The sequence below is a fragment of the Orycteropus afer genome, unplaced genomic scaffold, assembly GCF_000298275.1.
Source record: "Orycteropus afer afer isolate SDZICR_OR568_19922 unplaced genomic scaffold, OryAfe1.0 scaffold00410, whole genome shotgun sequence".
Lineage (NCBI taxonomy): Eukaryota > Metazoa > Chordata > Mammalia > Tubulidentata > Orycteropodidae > Orycteropus > Orycteropus afer.
The window spans coordinates 1,941,163-1,969,161 of NW_006921997.1; the positions used below are offsets into that span (position 1 = coordinate 1,941,163).

At 40.0% G+C, this 27,999-nt stretch overlaps 1 protein-coding gene across 1 annotated transcript in view; it reads left to right on the plus strand.

The window, feature by feature from the left end:
* Positions 1-27,999, plus strand: part of SLC44A1 (solute carrier family 44 member 1) — a 101,713-nt gene that overhangs the window by 73,544 nt on the left and 170 nt on the right. Inside the window, exons 8-15 of the mRNA XM_007953760.1 lie at positions 4,080-4,219; positions 5,339-5,525; positions 6,681-6,846; positions 7,608-7,764; positions 8,475-8,558; positions 14,309-14,446; positions 22,741-22,977; positions 24,975-25,055. Of these exons, the coding sequence (XP_007951951.1) occupies positions 4,080-4,219; positions 5,339-5,525; positions 6,681-6,846; positions 7,608-7,764; positions 8,475-8,558; positions 14,309-14,446; positions 22,741-22,977; positions 24,975-25,055 (1,190 nt within the window). The remainder of the gene's footprint in view (positions 1-4,079; positions 4,220-5,338; positions 5,526-6,680; positions 6,847-7,607; positions 7,765-8,474; positions 8,559-14,308; positions 14,447-22,740; positions 22,978-24,974; positions 25,056-27,999) is intronic.

Below are 27,999 nucleotides of genomic sequence, written 5' to 3' on the forward strand. Positions count from 1 at the left end.
AAGCCATGGTGTTTTCAGTTGCTTCATATGTATGGGAAAGTTGGACGATGAATAAAGACCAAAGAGTTGATGCCTTTGAATTGTGGTGTTGGCGAAGAATACTGAAAATACCATGGACTGCCAGAAGAATGAACAAATCTGCCCTGGAAGAGCGTAGCTAGAATGCTCCTTGGAAGTGAGAATGGCCAGACTTAGTCTCACCTACTTTGGTCATGTTGTCAGAAGGGACCATTCCCTGGAGAAGGAGATCATGCTTGGTAAAGTGGAGGGTCAGCAAAAAAGGGGAAGACCCTCAACAAGATGGACTGACACAGTGGCTGCAACGACGGGCTCACGTATAGCAAGGACTGTGAGGCTGGTGCAGGGCCGGACGGTGTTTCATTCATAAAGTCGCTGTGAGTCGGAGTCAGCTCATTGGCACCTGACAACAACAACGTGTGTTCTCTCTAAATAATTTTGTCTACCTTCGCCTTAAAAAAAAAAAAAATCATAGTTTTATTTACTGCTCTCCCCTTGGTTCACTACTATTACCACTGAAAGTTTGGATCCTTTGTCTAAGGATATTTATATGTGTGTAGCTAACTTAACTTTTTAACCCAGTGTGAGTCCCCTTCAGTAGGAGAGTGTACCCCATTTACATTCATAGTTCTAAATGGCACACTTGATTTTCCTGATGTCATCTGTATCACGGTTTCCTTCAGTTTATCCTTTCTTCCTGTGTTTTCCTATCTTGACTGTGTGGATTATGTTTGCTTTGGTTTCTCTTCACCTATGCTGTGGATGATGTCTTCACTTCTATAGGTGGTAACATACGCATTTCCAAAACACTTTTTTTTTTAACCTAGAATTCATATGATTAGAAGCTTAACTAAAATGGTGTATTTTGAGTTTCCTTCACCTCCTTTAACCCTTTCGTAACTCCTGGGACGTATGTTGTCCATCAGCATTTTCAGCCTCTCAGGTTTCTTGGGAAGCTTCTATCACCGTTGTGGTTTGGCTGCCACCTGGTGTGGGTATGTATAACTGTGTAAATTCAAGAATCTGGCCTCGTCCCACCAGTGCTACACCAGAGCTACTTGAGACATGTCTCACGTAATTATATCCAAATTTATATTACCTCAAAGAAAAAAAAGCTCCCCCTTGATTTTAGCATTCCGTCCATTACTTGAAGACACATTGTTTCAACTCAAAAATTCAAAGCAGAAAATAATTCTGAATTCATGAAAGGGTTAAATTTAGTGTACACTTTTTCTGTTTTTCTTCCCCTGCCCACTCCCAATTTTTAGCTTTTGTTAAGTAATCTGTGCTTTCTATCCAAATTATTATTAAAGTTTAAGATATTTACATGCCATGGCTTCGCTAAAAAGAAATTGTTTCTCTTTGCCTTAAAAGTTTCATAATTACATTTACATCTAAGCTTTCCTGTAACTGGTTTTAGTGAGAACTACTGGTCCTTTTTATTTATTTATTTATTTTCATAAAACTCCATTCTTGAATTCATTCTTAATTTCACTCATCTTCACATTGAATGGAATGTGAATTCAAGTAACTTAGTCATAAAGGCCTTGCAGTGGTGTATTTTCTCCACTTTTGCTTATCTAAGATGGTCTTAGCCTTCACATGTGAATGTTGAGTTTGCTGGTTATATGCTATTTGAGGCATCTGTACTTTATTTCATAGGATATATTGGAGACCATTCTAAATTTCATTCCTTGGCCCACAACCTGTCTCACCTGTGTGTTTATATAATTTTTCATTTGTCCTCATAGTTACAATATTTTATTGAATTCTGTAGCTTAATTTGCCTATGATCTTGGTTTTTGGGTGATCTTTTTTTTTTTTTTTTTAACTCTGATACAGTTTCTTTTTCTGCATTTTCTGTGTTTGGTTATTGTTTGTGTTCCAGTGGCTTTCTTCTTAAGGTCAGTGTTTATTTTTGCTGTCATCTTCTGAATTATCATTTTAATCTTTTTGTCACTTCCTTCACATTCCGTGAGAGCTCTTCACGTTTATCTCCCATATCACTGATGTTATTTGTAGTTCTTCCTTCTCTCGACCACCTTTCTTTTCATTTCAGCATGTAGCCTTTGTATCTAATTCTGCATTTAGATGGATAGGTCTTAGGCTAAATCTAGATTTGAATCCCAGCTCTACTGCTTACTAGGTATGTGACGTTTGGCATGTTACATCTTCCTAAATTTCAGTTTTATCATTTATAAAGTGGAGCTAATAATACCCACTTGATGGTATTGGGGAGGTTAGATTAGGTCACATATATCAGTGCAGTTAACTGGCACGAATTTAAATGCTTAATGAATAATGTTTACCATGGCGGTTACGAATAACACCCTCCTTGATGTCATCATTAAATCTCCTTGGATTTTTCTCTAATAACTTTTTATTCCTGTCTGTTTTTTTTCCTTCTTCTTTTTCTTCTTTTTTTTCTTTTTGAGATTATTAAGGCTTTTTATAAACAGTTTTCTCGCAAGATTCTAAACTGGAAGTATTTCCGCCTCTGAAATATTTTTCAGAGACTCCTGGTTATTTTGTTTACTTATCTTCAACAGAAGAAAAATTCATATTCAGTTTTTGCTAACAGAGAAGGTATGGAATTTCCCTTTGACTCCATTCACTGTGTCCTTGAGTGCAGATAAAGGGCAGCTTGATGTAAAGATCTTAGCCTGGTATGTTATCTGCCAGGCATTCCTCTTGTCCACCTACACACACAGCTGTCCTCTGAATCCTCCATTTCTTTCCCATGGAGGAGAGACCTTCAGGGCCCTGCAGTGTGATCTTGTCCCCAGCTACCTCTCAGCTCGCATTCCCTGCCACTTTTCCCCTTGATTATTGCTGTAGCTACAATGGCCAACTTTTTTCTGTCATGTCTTCAAGTCGCTTCCTCACACAGAATCTTAACAGTGAGCCTTTGCTTACCCATCTTATATAAAATTGCAACCCTTTCGCAACCCCAGAACCTCCTATTCCTCTTACCAGGCAACTTTTTCTTAGATTTAATATTCTGTGTATTTACTTGTTCCTTATTTTTTGTTTCCTTATTACTATATCAACTCTGTCAAGGTGGGACTTTGTTTTGCTTGCTGCTGTATCACCAGCAACTAGAACGGTAGGTGCTGTAGTGAGTCAGATGTTTGCAGAATGGATTGAATGAATGTGTCTAATGCAGCTCTCTCCTACGGAGGTAGGTTTGCTTTTCTCTTCAGTTCTCTGAATCTCTGAGCCAGTGTTGGAGATAAAACTGTCATCCCTAATGCCCATTGCTCTAAAAATATTTCTACCTTGGCTCCTGCCTTTGGTGAGAGCTCCTCTTTTGGTCTTCATTTCTTCACTTAACAAACATTTAATCAGTTGCTTGACTCTGTAAGCACTAGGCACTAGGGTACTGTGATGAGTACAACAGGGAAGATTCCCCTCCTTGAGTGTCATTACTGATTCTGTGACCCTTAGTTGCTTCCCACAGCCACCCCAGTTTGAACAGATGCTTAGTCTCTCTTTCTGATCAGTTCCTTTCCAAGTTCTGGGAATGGTGTCTATTTTTGCTGGTCTCTTTCAGTTTCAGACTCCATAATGGATAAGTTAAAGCTGAGGAAGTTTACGAAATACACAGAAGGATTTGTTAAGTGTCTAAAAAGGAAGATAATACTAGGGTAATGGAGTTCCCCTCATGCTGGCTAAGTGGTACAGTGATTAAGACATTCGACTGCTAACTAAAAGACTAGCCATTCAAATCCTCCAGCCACTCTACAGAAAAAGATGCATCGGTCTGCTTCTGTAAAGCTTTACAGCCTTGGAAACCCTACGGGGCAATTCTTCTCTGTCCTGTAGGGTTGTTGTGAGTCAGAATTGACTTGATGGTAGTAGGTTTGGCTTTTTTGTTTTTATAATACCAGACAACTGTAGCCATACCCCTTCCATCCATCCTGCTTCCAAATGAACTGTTACTCATTAGTCCCCCAAGGATATATAGGAAGGCTCCAGAAAATTAAGGGTTCATGTTACTCATTTTCTTGTGTTAATTAATGCCCTCCAAATTATTTATTCATTTGTGTTTTGGTCTCCAGGTGGCACAGGTGTGCTATGGTGGTTGTATGCAAAACAAAGAAAATCTCCCAAAGAAAGCGTGATTCCTGAACAGCTTCAGATAGCTGAAGACAATCTCCGGGCCCTGCTCATCTACGCCATTGCAGCTACAGTGTTCACGGTGAGTGCGGCCTACGGGGTCTCTTCTTCTGGCTGTGAGTTTTCGTGAACAGGAGCTCAGTGGTGGAGGAGAAGCTCTCTTCTAGCGTTTGCATTCCTAAAGTAAATGAATGAAATGAAGTCTCTGCCCCCCAAGGTATGAAGCAGTGAGTCTTCAGGAGGCCTCTCCAGTGGAGGAGTGCTGTTGGATCCAGTCCTTGTTCCACTCTGCCCGAAAGCAAAAGAGTTTTTTCTCAAGAGCAAAGTCTCTCTAGAAGAAGTTTTACCTAGAATATTCACTTACAGCCTACTATCATTTCCTAATAAAAGCATATTTCTTGCTGTTAGAAGGTAGCAGAAATACTTTTAAAAAAATTCTCTTTGCTATAGAAAAGTATATTAAGAAACAGGCCACTTCATATTCCATTTACTTGCTCATTAATTTTTTCCTGTAAATTTTCATTTTAACAATGTGCATTCTTTCAAAAATACAGATGAGATTCACTGCTTACCATTACACAGTAAAATTACTAATTAACATCTGATTCAACAATCTTTAACACTCCTAAGCTTTTTATTGAGCATCAGAAACAAATAATAAAACTATTGATGCCAAATAATATCTGTTAGTTATTATTCCAAAAGTATAGGTATTAATACTTTTCTAACTACAATTCCCTGTACTTGAGGGACCCAGAGGGTGAATCTGGCATGGACCCCACTTTTAAGGAGCTCTTGGTCCACAGAAGAGATGAATGGCATGTGGTCCTCCCCCTGTTTCTCAGAGTAGCAAGCATGTATGTATTCAAATAAGTTAAGAATCTTATCCTTATTGATGATTAATCACAAATAAATTCATAGTGAGTGAAGTGAAAGATAGAAGAATTCTAGGATACAGTAATATGTTGAGGAATCCTTGAGTTTTTAATTTTAAAGGACAATTGAAAGCCATAATAAACAGTTGAAAGTGATAAGCAGTATGGAGAAATAGAGACTGGTGGAGGATTACGGAGATTTGGAGAATGACACTTCCAGGTTTTATCAGAAAGATTGATGTTAAACATGCGCACCACTGTTTAGCTTCTGTTTTCAACACCTCACCAGGCACTGGCACCTCACGCTTCTCGTTTTCTCTGTGCAGGTTGTCTTGTTCCTGATAATGCTGGTTATGCGCAAACGTGTGGCCCTCACCATCGCCTTGTTCCACGTGGCTGGCAAGGTTTTCATTCACTTGCCACTGCTGGTCTTCCAACCCTTCTGGACTTTCTTTGCTCTTGTCCTGTTTTGGGTATACTGGATCATGACACTTCTTTTTCTTGGCACTACCGGTAAGAAGATGTATTACTTTATTCTCTTGGTGATAAATGTAGTTTGCATTAAAATATTTTAAAACGTCAGAGAGGTATGATTCTTCAGACGGTTGTTGACCAGTGTTCTGTAACTATCAGAACTAGCCGTGGTAGTGACTCTCCTATAACCTATTCCCTAGTTGTGATTTTTAGGTCATCCTAGCAGTGAGGGTCTGGACCAGGTATGGCCTAAAACTCCATCCTGTATTTGAGGTGGTCATGGATTTTAAGTAAATTCCTACTGACTCGGATATTTGATCTGTTCTAAAACGACTGATGATTACAGTGCCTCTGTGAAGTGACCTGAAACCCCAGTTTAGGCCAAGATTCAGTTCTTTCCTTGGGATTTTCTATGTGGGAAATTACTTAAACCTACCTCGAGCTCTTAGTGATGAAATAGGTCGGTTAGATTCCCACACTCACTTGTAACCATATTCAACAGCAAAAGGTCGGCCTAAATGGAATTAATTGTGAGGAGTAGCATAAAGGTAGTAAACCGGAATGTGACTTTATTCAACACACATTCACCAACTGAATATAATACTAATTTCTGCAATTTGCTAATAACTTAGGTCCATATGTATAACTTGGGGGAAAAATTGAAGTATTTGAAATCCATACCTAAATTGAACATGTGATAATATGATGTATTCAAATAGAACCACTGTAAAAGGCTTTATGTGATGCCTGTGAGGAAATCAAGACCCATTATTGTACAGTGTTTGGTTTCACAACTTTCTCAAGTAATAGCAATTTTTGCCCCTTAATTAAAGAAACCTATGATTTTAGGGTTTATGATAATCAAGGGGAGCTCTGGTGGTGTAGTACCTAAGGCACTTGACTGCTAACCAGAAGGCTGGTGGTTCAAACCCACCAGCCACTCCTCAGAAGGAAGATTGGGCAATCTACTTCCGTACTGATATTGACTCTGAAACCCAAGGAGGGGTCGCTATGAGTGGGATCCAACTCGACAGCAAAGAGTTTTTTTTTTTTTTTTTTTTTTTGGCGATTATCAAGTGTGGGAGATAAGGAGAGACATATACTCTTAGAAATTAGAATAATTTATTTCATTTGATAGCCATATTTCTTGGTTTATACTATCTGTATTTCTTTCCTTCCCTGATATTTTTGTAGGCAGTCCTGTTCAGAATGAGCAAGGCTTTGTGGAGTTCAAAATTTCTGGGCCTCTGCAGTACATGTGGTGGTACCATGTTGTGGGCCTGATCTGGATTAGTGAATTCATTCTAGCTTGTCAGCAGATGACTGTGGCCGGAGCCGTGGTGACGTACTATTTTACTAGGTGAGAATTTATACATGTCAGAAAAACTCAAATTCATGTAAGTGATTGTGTCGAGGTTGGAGGAGGAGTGGGATGAAGGCTGGTAGAGTTTCATTTCTTACAGTGATTGTAACCAAATGTTGGTAACTCTGGGAGGTGGGAAAATGGGAGGGTGATGTTTTCATTCTTTATACTTTTCTGTTACTTTCTCAAAAAAAAAAAAAAGATCAGAACAGCAGGTCATGATGTAACAAAACTACATTTAGCAGAGGAATGAGTAGTACAGTCAGGGTAGTGCATTATATGGTATTTTTACTTCTACTTTATACAAAAGTTCAACAAAAATACCAACCTTTTAAATTTGTTTGGAGCAGAGCAAGGGTTGAGAGTCCCTTTTGTTAACTTCAGAACTGAGCATTAATGCTGTACATGTCATAGTTTCTTATTAATGAGATGCTAGGTCTAGCTAGAACATCTTTTAAAATTCATGTTCTGATTGTACAGTTAACAACATTAGTATTCAGTAGCAAGAGCTTTCAAAGCTTATTTAACTTTAATTATTAGAGTATAGGAACCCCATGAAACTATTTTAGAGAAATGAAATACTGATTTTATATGAGACACCTGTAGTATTTGTATTAGTTGTGTCATTACTTTGTAATTTTGTCATAAAGCTACAATAAGAGAACTAACCTTCACTGATTTGAACTCTAAACCATTATTATGTTTCCACCTTCACCTAGTGCTTGTTTTAATTATCTTTTTGGTCGTTTTGAAAATAGGGATAAAAGGAATTTGCCGTTCACACCCATTTTGGCATCGGTGAATCGCCTTATTCGTTATCACCTTGGTACTGTGGCAAAAGGATCATTCATTATCACGTTAGTCAAAATTCCACGAATGATCCTTATGTACATTCACAGTCAGCTCAAAGGAAAGGTAAGGCGAAAATGCTTCTCTCCGGTTCTCTGTGGGCACCTTCCCGATCTGGGTCCTGCATGTACTAAAGCATCCAACCATGTCAAGTCCACAGGTGTCCATGCTTTATTCCAAGTCTTTGCAAATCAGAATCCATGCCTTCCCACATGTCTCCCACTCAGCGTACCCTAAGCTCAGGCAAAATCCGTCTAATCACTGGTTACTAAGAGTGTCCCCTGCTCTTCTTTCTCTGTGTTGACTCACACCTGGTCCTCTTAAGAACCCCTTTTCTGTCTTTGACTATGTAAATAACATGCATTCAACATGGTTTAGCTCAAATGACATCTCTTTCTGGGAACCTCTCCTGATTCCTCCCAAAGAATGTTGTCTCTTTTAATTCTCTGCTCTTCTAGCACTGCGTGTCCTTATCACATTGTGATTCTAACATTTTTTTATGTTTAGCATTTTATTTCTCCGACTAGACCATGAACTCCTTGCTGGTCTTGCGTACCTCACTGTATCATATTTGTAGTAGGTGCTAATTAAATGTTGAGTTGAACTAATAAAAATAATTAAGCCATTAGGTTTTGACTAGAAAAAGGATGGGGTGGCTGCTTTGAAGTATAGGTTGTGATTTTTTAAATTTTTATTTATTTAATTTTCACGTTTGAAGACCTGTATGACTGTTTGACTCTTTGTTCTTTTAATTATTCCTCTTTTCCCCTTCCTAGGAGAACGCCTGTGCACGATGTATGCTGAAGTCTTGCATTTGTTGCCTTTGGTGTCTTGAAAAGTGCCTAAATTATTTAAATCAGGTAAAATATTTAAAAAATATTCTACCGTTCACTTTGAAAGATCGGTTCATTGATTCTTCCCTCAGTATAAAATAACTGAGCTTAATTAAAAGAAAGTTATGTTTTTCTTGTGAAGTTATATATTGTGTCTTGACAAAATCTATATATTTCAATCAAATTCTTATTTTTTTTAATTAACATATATTCTTATCAAGGCTCATTTTTGTGCTAATCTTAATTTTTAATACATGAGTGAAAATCATTAGAGTTCATCTTCTAGGAAAGACATTTATTCTTTACTCTTTAATTCATATCGTTTCATCTTTGATTTTCCTTAGAACTTGGCTGCTCTGGTCGTCATTTTTTAGTTCTTTTAAATGTGGTTTGAAAGCTTCAGTTTAGTTAAAAGCTGTTGTGACATGTACACCTTTTTTGTAACTTTCTACTATTGTTTGAAACTAGTTTACTTTCTCTGGTGATTATTTCTTGTTTGTTCAATGGCTAGTGTTGTGATATTTGGGAACTGTTATTGAAGGAAACACTTTCTGAGGTCGAGTGGAAGGAGTGATACTTAACTGATGTCAGGGTTCTTAGTGGGCTGGGTCAGTCCTCTGCCTTTCCATGTAGGTCTTGCTATGGAGTGTTCTTCCATCTTCACTTTCTTTTTACTACTTAACTATATTCCCTGAAAATCAAGTCTAATGTATTGATGCTCTTATTGAGTAGACCAAAGATAAAACTTGATTTTCTAACCACTTCTGTCTTGACTATGGAGTTCCATTTTCCATTCCCCCCATGATAGTCAAAGAATGATCGTTGTCCTGTGGGCAGAGAATCGAACTGCAGTTGGCATTATTGAGGTTCCCTGGTCAATACGAGAAAGTAGCTATGACATTTCATTAAAATGGTACATTCTTGTTAGATCATAGTAGTCTCTATGGATGTACAAGTGTTTGAAAGGGCATTCTTAAAATAATAGTGGGTATGATGACCAGAAAAAAGTATGTCCTTTAAAATTGAGCTTGGTACCAAGTCATCTTTATCGAATGGTGGTGGATGTACTCAAGGCCACCATCATTCCATGTTGCACCTGTCACTAAATTGCTCGTCCTCAGAGAGATAAACCCGGCTTTCTTCTAGTCTCATTCCCTACCACCTTCCCACAGGTGCCTTTTACAGTTTCCTACATGTGCCTGGAATAGCTTCCTTCCAGTGCCTGACTAGCTCCTACTAGCCTTAGTGATTCTCCCTGAGCATCACCTCCTCTAAGAAGTCTTCCCACATCATCCCAGCCCCTCCTTTGAGCTTCCACAAGACCACTTCCTACCTCTGTGGAAACAATAAACACACTGTATTGAAGTTGTCTATTTCCGTGTCTGTCTTCACCTTTAAACTTTCAGCTCCTTAGCATCTTATCCTAGTTTTCTTTGTTGCTCCAGAAACTAGCAAAGTACCTGCCTAGTACACAATAAACCAAAACCAATCTCACTGCTGTCGAGTCGATTCTGACTCAGAACAACTCCTATTGGGTTTCCAAGACTGTAACTCTTAATGGAAATACATTGCCCAATCTTCCTTCCACAGAGTGGCTAGTGAGTTTGAACCACTAACCTTCTGGTTAGCAGCCAAATGCCTTATCCACTATGCCACTAGAGCTCCTTTGATACACAATAAAATCAAACCAAACTCACTACCTTCAAATCAGATCCTACTCATAGTGACCCCTCCTTGGGTTTCCAGGGTTGTATCACTATGGAAGTAGATTGCTCAACCTTCCTTCCGAGGAGTAGCTGGTAGGTTTGAACCACCAGCCTTCTGGTTAGCAGTCAAATGCCTTAGGCACTATGCCACCAGATCCCCCCAATAGGTAGCCGTACGGTGTTTCCAAAATTATTTGTTAGTTGTTGTTGTTGTTGTTATGTGCCGTCGAGTTGGCCCCGACTCATAGCGACCCGTCCTTGGGTTTCCGAGGCAGTATCACTACGGAAGTAGGATTGCCCAACCTTCCTTCCAAGGAGTGGCTGGTGGGATTTGTTAGTTAGTCAGTAGATACTTGGATTTCAAAACCAAATTTTGACTGGCAGGGTGATAGAAAACTGTATGTAAGAACCTGAGAAAAGGAGATGTTCAGTTATATCCAGAAGAAAACAAGCTACGTGATGTTAAGATGGTCAGTGATCAGTTGAGAAATTCAAGATTTTCAGCAACCCCAACCTAAATATTAATCAGCAGTTTGGAACTGACCATCCTCAGATACATATCCCAGCTGATCTTCCTTAAATAGCTTTTGTCCCTTTACTCAGTTCAGAAGATGAAGGCATGAGATTTGAGGACTTAAGGAAAGTGTTAAAATTTACTCCTAGTAATGAATGTGTGGAAGAGGTTTGGGGAAAGTGATTCCTTAGCCAGGACTGAACTCACGCTTAGTGGTTCTGTCGGGGACTTTGCAGTGTTGCAGTGTGGGGACTGATCACCAGTAGTGTTTCATGTCTTCTGTGCCTGTATGGAATGGATGGATTTGAAATAAGAGCACCATAGTGAAGATATTAGGAAACTTCCTGTCATGAGAGGTTGAGCAATAGGTTTGGTTGCCAGTAGAACTTTTTAAACCTCTGTTCTGTGAGGCATTTCAGAGCTGTGTGGGTACTCATGTGTTTGAAGCATTCAGGATGATGGGATCATGGCAATATTAAATAGACAACCTCTGGAGCCTTTTTACTGGAACTCCAAGGAGCAGCAGGTATAAGAGTGTGACCTCCTGGTGTAAGAGCATCAGTGCTATCACGCGTCCATCAGTTCTGAGCTTACTGCTATGCCAGAGATTAAGCCATCGCTGGCACAAAGATAATAAGAGTCTGCTCACACCTTTCATTTGTCTCCATTTTTAATCATTGCTTTCTTAAAAGGAAGTTCCCTTCTTCCAATCACATGAGCTTGAGCATACACTTTTAGTCTTGCTGGAGAAAGTGCAGTGGATAATTGAGGGGATGTGCAGTGCAGAGAGCCCATGCTTCAGTCCACCAGTGTAACTCTTAGGCAATTATGGTGAAACCTCTGAACCTCCGCTCCTTTCCTCAGTGGGTGGAAAACAATAGACTGATCCTCATAGGCTTTGGTTAAGGAGGAGACATAATATAGATAAATCACCTCTTACGGTGTGTGGTTCTTGGTAGGTACCAATAAGTGTTATTACTCTCCCTTGTCCACTTCTAGTTTTGTTTTGTTTTAAATTAAGAAAACTTACAATTTTTTATGCTATGATAAGAGAGTTGTGGCAAAAATAATCTAAAAAGCAATTCTAAAGATATCTCTTTTTCCTTTAAATCAGTATTTTATAAACTATTAAAGAAGAGTTTAGAAAATCAAGGAATACTCAAACATCGCTTATAATTTTACCATCATAAAACAAGTACTGGCATTGAAATAACCACGATTGGCATTGAATAAAATTGTTTGTAATATCTCATTTCAATGTGGAAAAGTCTTAACAATCTATAAAGCCCACCTGTAAAGTGGAGCTAATAATAGAATCTGTCTTAAACAGCCGTGGAGCTGAAGAGAGAGTATGCTGCCAGGGCTCTGAGCATGTGTTTGGGGCACAGCAAATCCTTAGTGCCTGATGGCCCTTATTCTGTAGTGTAATGCCCACAGTTTAACTTTTTATCATCAGGTCATTTAATCTTTTTTTTGAAGGTTTCATTCTTGGCTTTTATGGTTAGAATAATCTTCAAGATCAAATAATTACTTTGTTTTCTTGCAGTCCTTTAGAGGTTTAAGTTTTTAAATACTTAACTCTTTCATTTTTCTGGAATTTACTCATTTTTCCCAGGACCAGTTAGTGAATTTCCATCCTTCCTTCTGTTGTGAAATGCCAACTTCATCATGTATTCAATTCTTGTATATCATACTTGAATTTCAGGATTTTCTGTTCTGGACCATTGATCTGTCCATTCTTATACCAATACTGCAATACTATTATAGTTTTGTTTAATATATCTCAAATATCTTAGGATGCATCTGTCTCTTAATTTTTAAAAGACTACTTGTCTATATCACCTGTTTATTCTGCCATGTTTAGATTATTCTATATAGAGAAAAAAAGAATACTGCTTTAAAAGGGCCCCCCAAAACCAAACCCACTGCCATTGAGTCAGTTTCAACTCATAGCAAACCTATAGGACAGAGTAGAACTGCCCATAGGGTTTCTAAGGCAGTAAATCTTTATGGAAGCAGACTGCTTCATCTCTCTCCTGCAGAGCAACTGGTGGGTTTGAACTGCCAGCCTTTCATTAACAGCCCAGTGCTTTAACCACAGTGCCACCAGTAATTATAATGGAAGCTAACATTCATTTAACACCATGTGCCAGGCATTTTCCCTCACATTTTACGTACAGTAGCTCTTATTTAAAGTCCCGTTTTGTCTAGTACTCTTTGGAGGGTGGTTAACAATGAGTTCTTATCATTTTGGATTATTTTCCTGTCCTTTTTTTTTTCGGTCTCTACTGAGATCAGCATGAAACCTGAAGTCGAAGTCTTGAGCAGGGCTACTGAACTCAAACACCTACAGGGCCAGTTGAGGTAATGCAAATAAGCGAAGCAGGCAGGATCGAAGGCAATAGGGAGTGGTGGGGACTGTGATAAACTGGAGAGCCCATGCTTCGCCTACAGAGGGCAGACACTGTTTCGCTCTGGTAGACTGTTGCCATATGAGCATTTATGGATGGTTTCTAGCTCTTCCAGTTTTCAAGAGGAGCCAGAAGATAATGGGGTTCTGCATATAAATACTGGGCAGCAAACAGCTGTGTACTACAGGAATTATGAGAAGTGACAGCATAAGAGAAAGCCACCAGGGAGGAGACTGTAGGTTGCAGATAAAACAGCACAACAATCTGATGCCATTGGTTGTAAGAGCAGACAGCCCTTACATACCTCTGCAGCTTTTAAAGCATCACTGAATTGGTTACAATGCATCACAGATGTTCATAGTGATGACCTTAAGACGTCTAAACCCCGAGACCAAACTCATTGCCTTCAGGTCAAATTCTGACTCACAGTGACCCTACAGGACAGGGTAGAACTGCCCCATAGGGTTTCCAAGGCTATAAATCTTCATGGATGCAGACTGCTGCATCTGTCTCCTGCAGAGAGTCTGGTGGGTTTGAACCACTGACTTTTTGGTTAGCAGCCAAGTGCTTAACCACTGTGCCATCAGGGCTCCTTAAGGCATGTAAAAACCCCACTGCTGTCAAGTTGATTCTGACAACGTATCAACTCTTTAGCACAGAGCAGAATTGCCCCTTGGGATTTCTGAGGCTATAAATCTTTACGACAGCAGACTGCCTCATCTTTCTTCCACAGAGCCCCTAGTGAGTTTGAACTGCTGACCTTTCGGTTAGCTGCCTAGCTCTTTAACCACTGCACCACCAGAGTTCCTTCTAAAGCATCTAGGAAAGGTCACATTATGTTTGAATTACGAAGACAGGGGAGAAGTGAGTGGATGTTAGGAAGGTCGGTGTGAGTTTGTGGGAGTCTCAGTGACTTCAGAGGCCCAACACTAAGCTGACTGGGGGCCCCTTCTGCTCCACCAGCTGCTTTCTTCTCTCTTCCGTTTCTCTTTTGATGTCTCATATTTCCCTGTGCGCAGTCTCAATTTGTATCTCATCAGAGCCATCAGCTTAACTGTGAAACGCTTTTAAGAACTGTGCTTGATTTGTATCTTGACCCAGTATGATAGTTGCCTGATGAAAATAATTGTTTTTACTTTGGTCCAGAACGCATACACAGCCACAGCTATCAACAGCACCAACTTCTGCACCTCAGCAAAGGATGCCTTTGTCATTTTGGTGGAGAATGCTTTGCGAGTGGCTGCCATCAACACAGTGGGAGATTTTATGCTATTTTTAGGCAAGGTAAGGCCAAGCACATTGTCTAAGACATAAATTAATTTTTTTTCCATCTATGCATAGGTGCATGTTTGTTCCTTAATTTTGAAACATCTATACCAACGAATAAACTAAAAGTAACAATATACAGCAAGCCCTTAATGCACTGCAGTCACTGTTCTTCATACTAACATGCATTGTGTTCATTGAATCCTCACAATCAACTTGTCACTTCTACGATTATCCTTATTTTACAAATGGGAGAACTGAAGCACAGAAGTTAAGTAGCTTGCCCAAGGTGATAACAGCTCCTTTTCATGTTTCTCCTTATATATTTTGAACTGTAAATACTTAAGCAAAAGTCTGTGTAGTGTTCTGGGTTATCGCATTGGGAGCCAGACTGCCTGGGTTAAATCCTGGCTTTATGAATTACTAGCTGTGTGGCTTTTGGAGTTGTCAAAGATTTCATATTAACTTGGTTCCATAATCAACACCCATGTAAGCAGCAGTCAAGAAATCAGACGTTGTATCTATTGCACTGGGTAAATCTGCTGCAAAAGACCTCTTTAAAGTGTTGAAGAGCAAAGTTGTCACTTTGAAGACTAAGGTGCGCCTAACCCAAGCCATGGTATTTTTAGTCATCTCATATACATGTGAAAGCTCGACAGTGAATAAGGAAGACCTAAGAAGAGTTGATGCCTTTGAGTTGTGATGTTGGTTAAGAATACTGAAAGTCCCACGGTCTGCCAGAAGAACGGACAAATCTGTCCCAGAAGTGCAACTGAAATGCTCCTTGGAAGTAAAAATGGCCAGACTTCGTCTCACCTGCTTTGGTCATGTTGTCAGAAGGGACCATTCCTTGGAGAAGGACATCGTGGTTGGTACAGTGGAGGGTCAGTGAAAAAGGGGAAGCCCTCAAGGAGGTGGATGGCCGCAGTGGCTGAGCAGTGGACTCGTGTAGAGCAGGGCTGGGAGGCTGGCACAGGGCTGGGCAGTGCTCCGCTCTGTTGTCCACAGGGTCGCCGGGAGTTGGTGCTGCCTCAGTGGCACCTGATGACAACAACAACAACTATGGGACTGGTTGCATAGCCAGTCTGTGCCTCAGTTTACTCCCCTGTAAAGCTGGAGTAACAACAGTGCCAGTGAGACTAATACCTTCCTTGGAACTGTCTTAGAGAACTATTATACAGTATCAAAATCCACAGTGAACCCTGAAGATGTTAATAGACAGTATCTTCGGATATTGAAAATAGAGGTGATTTTATCCCCCCTTTCCTGTTTGAATAGCATTATAATTGAATTTCACTGTATCTGTATTATTTATTTATTTTTTTATTAGGATTTGGGTGAAGATTTACAGAGTAAATTCACTTTTTATACAGCATTTCACATATACTTTGTCTCATGTCATTGACCAAAATTTACAATGCAGCAGCTCCCCTCCCACTTCCTCCCCATAGTTACCTCCTCCCAGTGTCCATCCCTTCATACTCTTCTGCACCCTGAGCTATCTCCCTGTGCATAAGCAGCCCTTCCTTCTCCCATGATTGTTCTCTCCAGGGCGTGTGTCTACTTGAGGTAAATGTTTAACTCACATGCCTGTACTTTGTTTGGCTGGAAACCACAGTTGTGGATTCAATTCCAGACCTAAAGGGCAGCTAGGGGCCATTGTCTCAGTGGTTACACCAGGCTCTGTATCTGTATTTTAAATCATAAAATACTCAAAAGTTTAAAAATTGAGGAAAGACTGACAATTCTGCCTCTAAAACCTGTTTCGTTCTGCTGTGCATGGGGTCACTATGAGTCAGAAACGACTTGACGGCACTTAACAACAACATAACCTCCAGTCTCTTATTATTTTATGTATTGCTTATATTTCTGCATCAGGCATGGTGTATGTTCTGGTTCCCTAGTGCCACTCTGACAGGAATATATACCACAAATGGGACGGCCTTCACAAACAGGAGTTTATTCTTACAATTTGGAGGCTTTCAGTCCGAGTTTAAAGTGCCAGGCTGTAGGTGCTGGGTGAAAGCCCCTCAACCTTGGGCTTCAGCTCTGCCTCCTGCTCCCAGCCCACTGAAGCTGGAGGCTTTTCTTCACTCAGACAGCTGCTGGCTGCTGAGACTAACAAGCCCAAGGTTGATAAGTAAAAAGGCATAGTCGCAATGTTACCAAACCACGCAGCAGGCTCAAGTTCATTGAAAGTCCAAGGTCAACAGAGCATGGCAGGCTACATACAGGGTCCAAGCGTGCCATAAGCTAGAGACCATTCCCAAGCTGCTGCTTATATACGGGAAGCAGACCACATCCCTAAAGCAGCTACTCAGCTGCTTGTGGTAGATCGCACAATGGAGTTGATTGCCTGTCTCATCGTGGGAAATAACTGCCACCAGCTGCCCAGCCACTCAACCAGGCCCAGCCAAGTTGACACACGGACTTCACCACCACAGTGTATGACACCTGCTTGTCCTACCCTTTGCACTGTATCGTACACGTTTTCGGTATTGCTTTGATAATCATCATAGTAGTCATTATCGTGATGGTCCAGCTAATGCTGTATTCAAACCTTCCCTCACTATGGAGCACCAGATTGCTCTAACCACTATGGTTTTACAGTGTTTTGGGGAAGGAAAAAAGAGGCGTGATAGCACCGAGTGATTTGAAGTGAAAAGGTTCTTAGGCAATGTCATCCTAAAAGAATTAAGAATCAAACTGTGGAGATAAAGGTATTTTCAAAATTTGTAGTTGAGCTTATGCTATAATTATTGTATTAGTTCCTGTCATTTTTTTTGCATAAGAGGAAGATTTTTTATAGCGAGGATTGAATGAGTTAATCTGCAAAAGGCTGAGGACCGTGTTTGGTGCTGTTATTACTTGTTGTTATTATATATATTAGCAGAATGGCTGATTCAGGAAAGGATTCAGCTTTTTATCTCTGCTGCTAAGAAAAAGAGCCCTGGTGGCACAGTGGTTAAGTGCTTGGCTGCTCACTGAAAGATCGGCAGTTGGGACCCACCAGCCACTCCATGGGAGACAGATGAGGCAGTCTGCTTCCATGAAGATGTACAGCCTTGGAAACCCTATGGGGTAGTTCACTTTCTGGTATAGGGTCTCTGTGAGTTAGAATCAACTTGAAGGCAACAGGTTTGGTTTTGTGGTTACCACTAAGAAAGGTACACACAAACTCAAACCCTCTGGTCACTGAGTCGATTCTGACTCACAGGGACCCCTATAGGACAGAGTAGAACGAATGCATAGAGTTTTCAAGGCTGTAATCTTTCTAGAAGCGGACTGCCTCATCTTTCTTCCACAGAATGGTTGGAGGGTTCAAACTGTCAACCTTTTATTTAGCGGAGCTCCTTAAGAACGATGTGAAGCAACATACAATAAAAGCATATATAGAAAGAGTAATTAAAGGAACAGCTGCTAATTCACACATCAACTTGGATGAGTTTTGAGGGAATTATGCTGAATAAAAAAAAAGTGAGTCCTAGAAAATTCCATACTTTATGATTTCATTTATGTTAGATGCTTGCAATGACAAAATTATGCAAGTGGATTAGTGGTCACCAAGGGTGAGGAATGGAGGTGGCATAGGTGAGGGTGGCAATCAAAGGTCAACGAGGGGCCCTTGTAGTGATGGAAATGTTCTATATTGTGACTGTACTACAATATCATAATTTGCCTAAAATCTGTAAATCTATGTAAAGCAAACTATAGCACAATATCATACTCAGGATATTGACAACTGTCGATATTTTGTAAGATACTATGATTGGGACAAACTGGATAAAAGTGCATGAGCCCTCTCTGTATTACTTTGTATAACTGCATGCAAATGTATAGTTGCCTCAAAATTTAAAATTTAATTAAAGAAACCTTCCATTTAAAATGAAAACACTATTTCATTGGTGGAGCCCCACAGTTTTTAGTTGGTAGTTTGGATGTAGAAGGGATCTTCGCTACCACTGGCCTGTAACCAAAAAGCTAAACTCATTGCCATAGAGTGGATTCCACTTCATAGGACTTGCACTGGGTTTCCAAGGCTATAAATATTTGAGGAAGCAGACTGTGTCATCTTTCTTCCACAGAGGAGCTGGTAGGTTCAAACCACTCACCTTTTGGATAGCAGCCAAATGCCTTAAGCACTACACCACCAGAGCTCCTTCCACTGCCCTATAGTGGCCTCAGATGTAAGAAAAAAGATTTATAAACAATGTTTCAAATTTAAAATCTAATGAAAATTTTGTATTTGCCCCCATAAAGCTATACAAAAAACAAGATTCTCGGTTTTTTAGCTTCTATGTGAAGTTATTTGACTGCTATTTGATACTACTTTTTCTCACACTGATTATATGTTCTGGTTGACAGTTCATTTGGCTTTGATTAATACAATATGAGAAGATGAGTTATTGCTTATAGATGCTATTTCATTGATGCTATTGTATGCCATTGAGTCGATTCCAACACATGACCCACTCCACGTAGCAGTAAACTTCCGCATAGGGTTTTCTTGGCAACGGTCTTTGTGGAAGCAGATTGCCACGTTTCTCTCCCACAGAGTTGCTAGGCGGGTTGAAACTGCCAGCGTTTCATGTAGCAGCCTAGTGCTTAACCATTGTGCCACCAGAGGCCTGTATTGATAAATCTGTTTAAAACATTGATTTGGTTGGAGGGAAGGACATTGTAGTAGTTAATTTATGTGTCAGCTTGGCTGGGCAGCTGGATGTAGTGAGTCCCCATGATGACACTGGTAATGAGCTCTGTGGTGGAATCTACTGGAACAGCTGAATAGCTGCCTTAGGCATGTGGTACGCTTCCAGTATATGAGAAGAAGCATCGAGAAAGGTGTTTGCAGCTTTTTGGCCTGCTCGGACCCTGCATGTAGCAAAGTGCTCATTCGGCAGCTTGCCATGCTGGCCCTAGTGATCTTGGGACTATTGATAGACTTGAATTAGTGGCCTGCCACGTTTGGTAATCTCAGGACTGTGCCATTTTACTTGTTGACTTTGGCAAACACCAGCCTCAGCAGCCAGCCTAGGTGAAGAGACGTCTCCAGCTTCAGTGGTCCAGGAGCAGGAGGCAGGACTGAATCCCAAGGTTGAGGGGCCTTCACCCAGCCCCTGGAGCTGGCACTTTGAACTCGGACTTCTAGCCTCCCCAACTGTAAGAGAATAAATCCCTGTTTGTTAAAGCCACCCATTTGTGGTATTTTCCGTTAGAGCAGCATTAGAGGTAACCAAAACAAACATCATAAATGCAGGGTTCATGATGGCAAAAAAAAAAAAAAAAAAAAATTAGAAAAGACCTAACATTGTCAGGCACGATGGTAAATGCTTTCAGAATTATTATTGTAACTCCCTAGTTATGTATTTTTAAAGGTGCTCTGGTGGCATAGTGGTTAAATCATTTGGTTACTAACCATAAGGTCAGTGGTTGGAACCCACCAGCTGCTCCATGTAAGAAAGATGAGGCAGTCTGCTTCTGTGAAGATTTACAGCCTTGGAAACCCTGTGGGGCAGTTCCACTCCATCCTGGAGGTAGCTGTGGGTCAGAATTGACTTGATGGCAGTGGTCTGGCTTTTTTGGATGTTTTATTTTGTCTCTCTTAAAGATGAGGAAAATGCCTCAGAAAGGGTTCATATAACTTGATTAGAGTCACAAGACCAAGCAGTCCTAACGTGTGATTCGAATCTACATCACTTTGATTCCAAAGCTAGCATGCGCTCCTTTCCCTGTTTTCTATTCGACCCTATGTGTGAATCCCAAATAAAATACCATCCAGTCCAGTAGCCTCTAAACTTTTAAAATCACGTATCCCATTAGGGGAAAAATTTTGAGCATGCATCCCCGATACAGGCAGATCTTGTTTATCTGTGCTTAACAGATAATGCATTTTTTTTTTTTTTTTTAAACAAAATTAAGGGTTTGTGGCAGCCTGCATCCAGAAAGTCTGTCAGCACCATTTGTCCAACAGCATGTGGTCACTTCATGTCTCTGTGTTACATTTTGGTAATTCTCACAGTATTTCAAACTTTTTCATAATGCTATTGCATACTTAATAGACTACAGTCTAGACATGAGTTTTATATGCACTGGGAAACCAAAAAATTCATGTGACTCACTTTATTGCAATATTCACTTTATTGTAGTGGTTTGGAAGTGAACCCACAATATATCCTAGGCATGCCTGTATATTTATCTATTAATGGTATATGTACATTTTTACTAATATGCATAATAAAGCATACTAAGAAAGAAATTTTACGTGTATTATACAGATACATAGAGATGGTTTATCCTTGGGTTATCCTCTTGAATGCTCTCCAGGGGATGGGTATCTTACCATGGAGACTACCAATAGAGACCAGGCAGGGTTTCTTGAGATGGCAACTGTCGAGTTTATCACAATCACCTGCGATAGTTTTAAAATGTAGATAGTTGGGCTTCACCCCAGATGCAGCCAGTCAGTCTGTGTGGGGGTAGGGCCAGGAATCCACACTGTCAGCAAACTCCCCAGGTGACCCCTCGCTTCTAAAAGTTTGAGAAAGTCCCATGCGTCCTCTGCTTGAATGAATTCATACCACCAGCCTTTCATTCTGTGTCGGAGCATTCTTACGTTGGTTTGACTTTTTTGGTCTCCATCACTGATTTTCACATGGCATAATTTCCAGCCCACCATTGCAGTATCTTTTTATCTCAGTGCCTGGTTTGTCTCAGCATCAAGTTTGTTTGAGCCACGCCTTCTGGGCATCACTGACTTTGATATTTCAAATATAGTTCAACGTAGAGTGATACAGTCCTCTGATAGGGTGGATCTCTGGGATTTGAAGCAGATAAGAAATAACTCATTTTAAAATTGCAGTCATCAGAGGCAAAGAAAATGGATGCAAATCGCCTTTTGTGTGTCGCCCCAGAAAATAAGCCACTGAAAAAGAAGGTTCTTAAATGTTGCTGCAAATATAAAGGGGTCTTACAAAGCTTGAGCAGACCCAGATTTGCCCCTAAAATCATCTATGAAAGACATCAATTTATAGCTCACCCAGCTTATCATCCATTGCATTATAGCTTCAGCTTAAGATAATGGTGAATGAAAGCTGTGTCAGTACTGATAAACAGTGGGGAAAGAGAAGGGTTCTCAGTCGGCCTGTGCTCAGCACTGAACAAGGGAAGGCTGTAGTTCTAGATGACTCTGCCTTTGTTACTTAAAGTCAGAGGTAGGCCTACTAATGGGCTGAGCAAGAATATGTCTGCAATTCAACATAACCCATCACGGCTCTGTATCAGTTTCCAAGTATTTGCTGAGTTTTTGCCTGGAAAGAGCTCTGGAATTGGCATCCTAAGACCATTATCTGAGTGGTATCTGCAGTTTATTTACTCTGTGACCTTTGGCAAGTGTGCTAGATCTCTGAACATTTTCCCAGAGTATTAGATTGCAATAATAATATTTGCCATACACCATTCGTGGGGTTATTGAAAGGTTGAAATAAAATATACCACCAACAATTTCAAGTGTTGCGTATGAGATGGTAAAGCATCAATGTAGGGGTTCCTGAAAATAAGCAGAGTGACTGCTTCCTTTTATTTTCATAGCATGGATTTTTGGGCAACCTCTTTTATTCACCCATAGTTCAGATCTAAACTTCATAGCAAATCATACTAAATTTTCTACTTATCTATGTGAAATAACATGAAACAGAAAGAGATTTAAAAATAGAGATGTTTGCTGCCATATTATTTATATCCTAAAATAGTATAAATCTCTATTAGTAGGAGAATGAATGGTTAAATAAATTATAAATCACCCACAAAATGAGATTATGTAGCTGAATATTTATGAAGCATTTATAATGATACTGTAAATATTAATGAAGAGCTTTTAATGATTTGTTTATGTAATGCTGTTGTATATATGTAAAAAATGTTAAGGAAACATCCGTAAAAGTAACCTGAAATGTCAATAATTTTCCTCTGAAAGCTAAGAGTGTGTAATTTTTTAAATACATAAATATCATATATTTACCTTAAAAATTGCCACAGAAGAAGTTGACGTTTTAGGGAACATCATAATGATTATATGTAATGTAAAACAACATCGTAAAGTGTAATTTTTTATTTGTATTATGATACACATGTCTGACTGTGAATCTGGGTATATATGTGTTTCTACCAATTGTACTTCCTTATTTGAGCTGTCACGGCCTTAAGCAACCATCACTGTTAAAATGGTCCGGAGCATGTTACGTGTGTACACTAGGAGGGGACAGCGGCCTTCCAGAGCAGCCGGTTCACGGTGGCCTTTGTTCTCTCTGCCGCAGGTGCTCATAGTCTGCAGCACAGGTTTGGCCGGGATCATGCTGCTGAACTACCGGCAGGATTACACGGTGTGGGTGCTGCCTCTGGTCATCGTCTGCCTCTTTGCTTTCCTAGTCGCTCACTGCTTCCTGTCCATTTACGAAATGGTAGTGGATGTGCTGTTCTTGTGTTTTGCCATTGATACAAAATACAACGATGGGAGCCCTGGCAGAGAATTCTATATGGATAAAGTGCTGATGGTAAGGACTCCACATGCTCTCAACTGTCTCAGGGATAAAAATACTAATAAAAGTGTTTTGCAAAGCAGTCTCTGATTTAATTTTGATTGTACATAAGTCAGTGATTCAGAGTTAAAGTTGGAGCATTCAGGAATGAAGTTAGTCTGTTGAAAATCAGGAAAGGTCTCTTGGTGTAGACAGAATCATTTCCAATCCACCAGACTAGGGCAGAGCCCATTAACTGTCCTGAATTCAGACTAACAGCTGCCCCTTTTGGTTAGATCCGAATTGACTTTTTAGACCTGTCTTCTGCCCCCTGCATTGGAACATTAGACCACTGATGTCCAAGCATCTTTTCTGAAACAGAGTTCAAAGACATAAAGTCCTAGTTCCCAGGTCTAGTGCCTACCCATGTTTCTCCACCTGTTGCCTTTCCAAATGTTACTGTTGCCATCCCTGGTGAAACTCAGCACCTGAAGTATGCCAGGCCAAAGTGGAAGTGTTTCTTCATGAATACAGATAACAGACCCTACTGTCTAAGAGTAGATGGTGTTATTTTCCATCAGTCAAGATCTGAACATTTCACATGGATATTATATTCAGATTCTTTACACAGCTTTTCTATGTAACAACCATGTCTACAATTTAAAAAATTTTAAAACCATATCAAAATGGTTCAAATACTGTTATTATCCATGTCAAATACTATAAAATTAAAGATGCTGCCTAATCATAGTCCTTTGCTATTAAGCTGTAAAATATTCCCATCTGCAGAGCAGATAATATTGACGAGTAAACATTAGACATTAAAATAACATCGTCTTCCTAAGAGTATGTTCTGTTCTATTAAATCTAAAATAAATGCATTAATAAATAGACTAAATTCTTTTTTTTTTTTTTTAAATATCAAAAATTTCAAATTATTTGACTGTCCTATTTCATACTGATTACCTCTTCCACTGAGAATGTCATCGACTAAGTTTTGGACATTTTCTTAATGTTACGTTATAATGGTAACTGGTTATTTTCATGACGGGATTTGACATATGAGCTTTGTGTCTCTCTGTGAATAAGGCATCTAGAAGAAGAGTGGTTTTTTTTTTTCTTGTTAAACTGATCAAAATCAAGGTGAACATATAGTTTTTCTCCCTCTGATTTTGCTGCAAGGAGGCTGAGGACATAATGAAAGTTTGCTTTGACAGGATAGAAATGTTTCCTTTAGGGGATATTCCCATTTTCACTACTTCTGACCACAGGTTCCAGTTGGTACTGCCTTCTTAATCTGTGCAGTAATGTCAAACCCAAATAAACATTTTTTTAAGTGGTTTATTTATTGTTTGGTTAAAAAAAAGAAAAAATATATATTTTGTACTTAATAGTATCGATGCTTTTTCTTTCACCTTCTGGGGTTATTTTAAAAAGGAGACTTAAGGAATAAAATGTTCTTGTTTTTCTTAACCTTGATATGGAAAAAATAAAACAATATGCTGTGTGTAGAGAGAAGCAGCTCTGGTGGAACAGTCATTAAAGAATTCAGCTGCTAAGCAAAAGGTTGGCAGTTTGAACTCACCAGCTGCTCCATGGCAGAAAGATGAGGCAGTCTGCTTCCCTAAAGATCACAGCCTTGGAAACCCCATAGGACAGTTCTACTCTGACCTTTCAGGTTGCTGTGAGTTGACTTGACAACAGCAGATTGGTTTTGGTTTTATGTGGGAGAGAAATAATCTTTTCAAAAATTACTAGATATTCTCATCCAAATGGAGGTAGTGGTATGTCTTTGAGCCTCGGTGAGGTTGTCGCAGTGACTGGATACCAAAAAGATTTTTCATCAGTGCTTTGCAATCTATCCCTACAAATTTAGCAGCCCTTGGGTGTGATATGAAATATGACTTATTGTGATGTTTTTAGGCTGTTTGTTTACAGAGTTGAGTCTAAGATGTCAATGTCTTTGAGAATTCATCTACCCATTGAAACCCGTGAGGGCCCCAGATTGATGCAATTTGGTTCCTGTTTTGCAGGAGTTTGTGGAAAACAGTAGGAAAGCAATGAAAGAAGCTGGTAAGGGAGGTGCTGCCGACGCCCGAGAGCTAAAACCGATGGTAGGTGGAGATGAGGAGGCGGCCGCCCTCCCCGATTTTCACTTTCACTTCCTCTCTCTGTCTGTTTTCACTGACTACACTTCCTCCGGAGAAGCTTTTGTTATCTGTGTCACGCAGGACGTGCTGCTCTTTCTGTTTGGGTGCTTGCCCATCACTTGGATGGCAGAATTCTTGTCACAAATGAGACCATCTTCTGTAAAAGTAAGCTGAAAGGAACAGCACCTTCCCTAGTGCCTGAGGTGGGACAGGGCCAGGTCCTTTCGTCTCTAAGGTGAAGCTGGGTTTCTCTCTTTCTATTAAACTGTCAGTGTTCCATTCTCACCAGACTGAGCCTTTGGTTGCACACTTGAACTGATCATTCGATTTTATTTTTTATCATTTGGGAGGCAGTGATAGCCGTTCCTTTCAGCTTGCTAAAATTCATATTTTCCCCATTTAGACAGATACTGTTCTGGTTATGTTGCTCTTTTTCCTCGTTGACTTTCTTCTCTGTTGCCTGAATTGTACTTTCTTTGTTTCTTAAGCTCTTTTTCAGTAGCAAACAAGGCAATCTGCATCAGTGCCCACATCCTCACTCCATAAGGCTCCCTGGTCTAGTCTAACCCAGCTTAATTGTGAGAAGGATTAAATGGTCTCTCATCAGTGGGAGACATATATGTATCTACTCCATTGTTGTTTGAAAAAAGTAACCTGAAGTTAATCAGTGCAAGAGAATCCTGAATGACTCTTCCCCTACATATCCCCATCACTGCTTAATGACAGATCTCTCTAATATCTATCAGTCTCATTTTATAGATGTTTTGTTTCTTAAATAGAATTTTTACTTCAAAATATTACATAATTATCTAGATCCTTAAACAATTCATTTTAAACAACATACCATCTCATTGCATAAACTGTCCCAAAGCGTGAGGGCTCTCTTTTTTCCTTAACGGTTTAATAAACACTTTGATTTGTAGCCTTTCACCTTAATACATGGTAATAAAACAAGCCCATTTAAGTATGTAAGAGTAAAGGAAATAGGTTCATTTGTTGGAGTGGGAACAGATATATATATAAATGCAAAATAATTGCATATTCCAATAAAGCTTCAGCAAATGTTTAGTTGTTCCCTCCAGTTTAGATGTTCCCTCCAGTGCCTGTTTTGGCCCTGGTCTTCATAATGTTGACATTTGTAAGGATTCCGAAGTGTCGTTTCCCTAGGCCCAACTCACTCTCATCAGAAGTGAAAGGATGTAGGATGTCCACATAGCTCTTAGTTTTAAATGGGCATCAGCCAGAATTGGACTGAGGGAGGAAAGGAGCTAATGAGCAATCCCTCCATCCTGTTGTCCTGTGTCACGGCTGCTTCACAGAGGATGAAGGGGAGAGTGGCGAAGACACTGCTAGCCTTAGGTAATACGGAGAAATGAGGATGGCTGTCTTCCATTTCTGGGTTGTCCTAATTGTTCAGGAAATGAAGGTTCCAAGCCTAAAATTTAAAAGAACACAAAAGTCTTAAATTGTAAACCCCTCATTTAGTATAACCTGTCTTTCCCTCCTGTCTTTCCTGGGATGGACGCTTCCCTTAAGTCATTCTTCAGTGATAAGCATTGAAAGATATTTGAAGGTTTAGGTCTAGCTAATCTGGCTGTAGGAGCTCTGGTGGTAGAGTACTTAAAAGCATGTGGCTGCTCTCCAAAGAAAAGGTTGGCGGTTCGAACCCACCAGATGCTCCATGGGGAAGGGTGAGGCAGTCTGGTTCCATAAAGATTGGCAGCCTTGGAAACCTTGTGGGCCAGTTTTACTCTGTCCTGTAGGGCCGCTGTGAGGCGGAATTGGCTTGACGGCAGTGGGTTTTTTTCAGGGGCAGGGTGGGGTGGGGCGTGGGTTGTTTCATATTAGCATCACTCAGATGATGTGGCATTCTACCGGAAAGGAAATATTTAAAAAGAAAATTTCCCTAGCAGTAGTCTCAGTTTTAAACCCTTACCTGAAACAGTGCATCAAAGTTGTCATTCAGTCTTTGCTTTATTACTTTGTTGTTCACCTAGTTATTGCTTAGAGATTGATGGTTGAAACCCATCCCCCACCCCACCCCCCCCCCCCCAGTGTCCCCAGGTACATCTTCTCTGTGCACTGTTCTTCCTTACTTTGATATGGTGGCATTTGTTTTAAATGGTTAAAAAATGTCCTGAAAGAGAAGTGTGAGGTGTAGCTTCATTTGTGAAGCACATTATTACCCCCAATTCTCTTTTTCATTCCTGTCTCTTAGCTGTTCTCTAATTCCTATCAGTCCTTCACAGTCTGCATGATGACAGTTAACCCCGACTTCCACCACCACCTTAGATGCCTCTCTAAGGAATTATCTGAGAAGCTCCCCGTGAGGTTGCGGGTTGGTAGAATTCAGGATTACTCGTTTGATTTGCTGGTTTTTATTCACATGTTACTCCCTTAGATGCAAGTTCTGTAGAAGGGCGTCACTCCAGTTTTGCAGTATCTCTGGGAATACTGCTGTTGGAGTTCACTGCCTGTCTTCCTTCTTAATGGGATATTTTAATTGAGGGTTTATTTTTAGCCTATAATGTATGTTCAGGAAAATGAGGTTTTAAATTATCCTTTTGACAGGAGATCGTGGAGCTAAATATAAGAACCTCTGGTTTTCCTCTTGGACTTTTTTTATTTTTGGGAGACAGAGAACCTCACTATTTAAGGAAACTTTGAAAGTTTGTGAGGTCTTTTCTGCAATTCTTTGGAACTTATTCTGGCAAAACAAATTCCAAGTGTGGTGAAGAGTTTTAGGGAAGAGCTGTTCTGGCCCTCTGCTTGCTATCATACCGTAAAGAACTTAACAGAGGGGAGAAGTGGGATAGTAAAGGAACATGGGCTTGAGAAGTCTGTATATCTCAGACCCGATCTAGAAGGAAGTGTGTCGTTAACGTGTTCAACACATGTGGAGTATCAG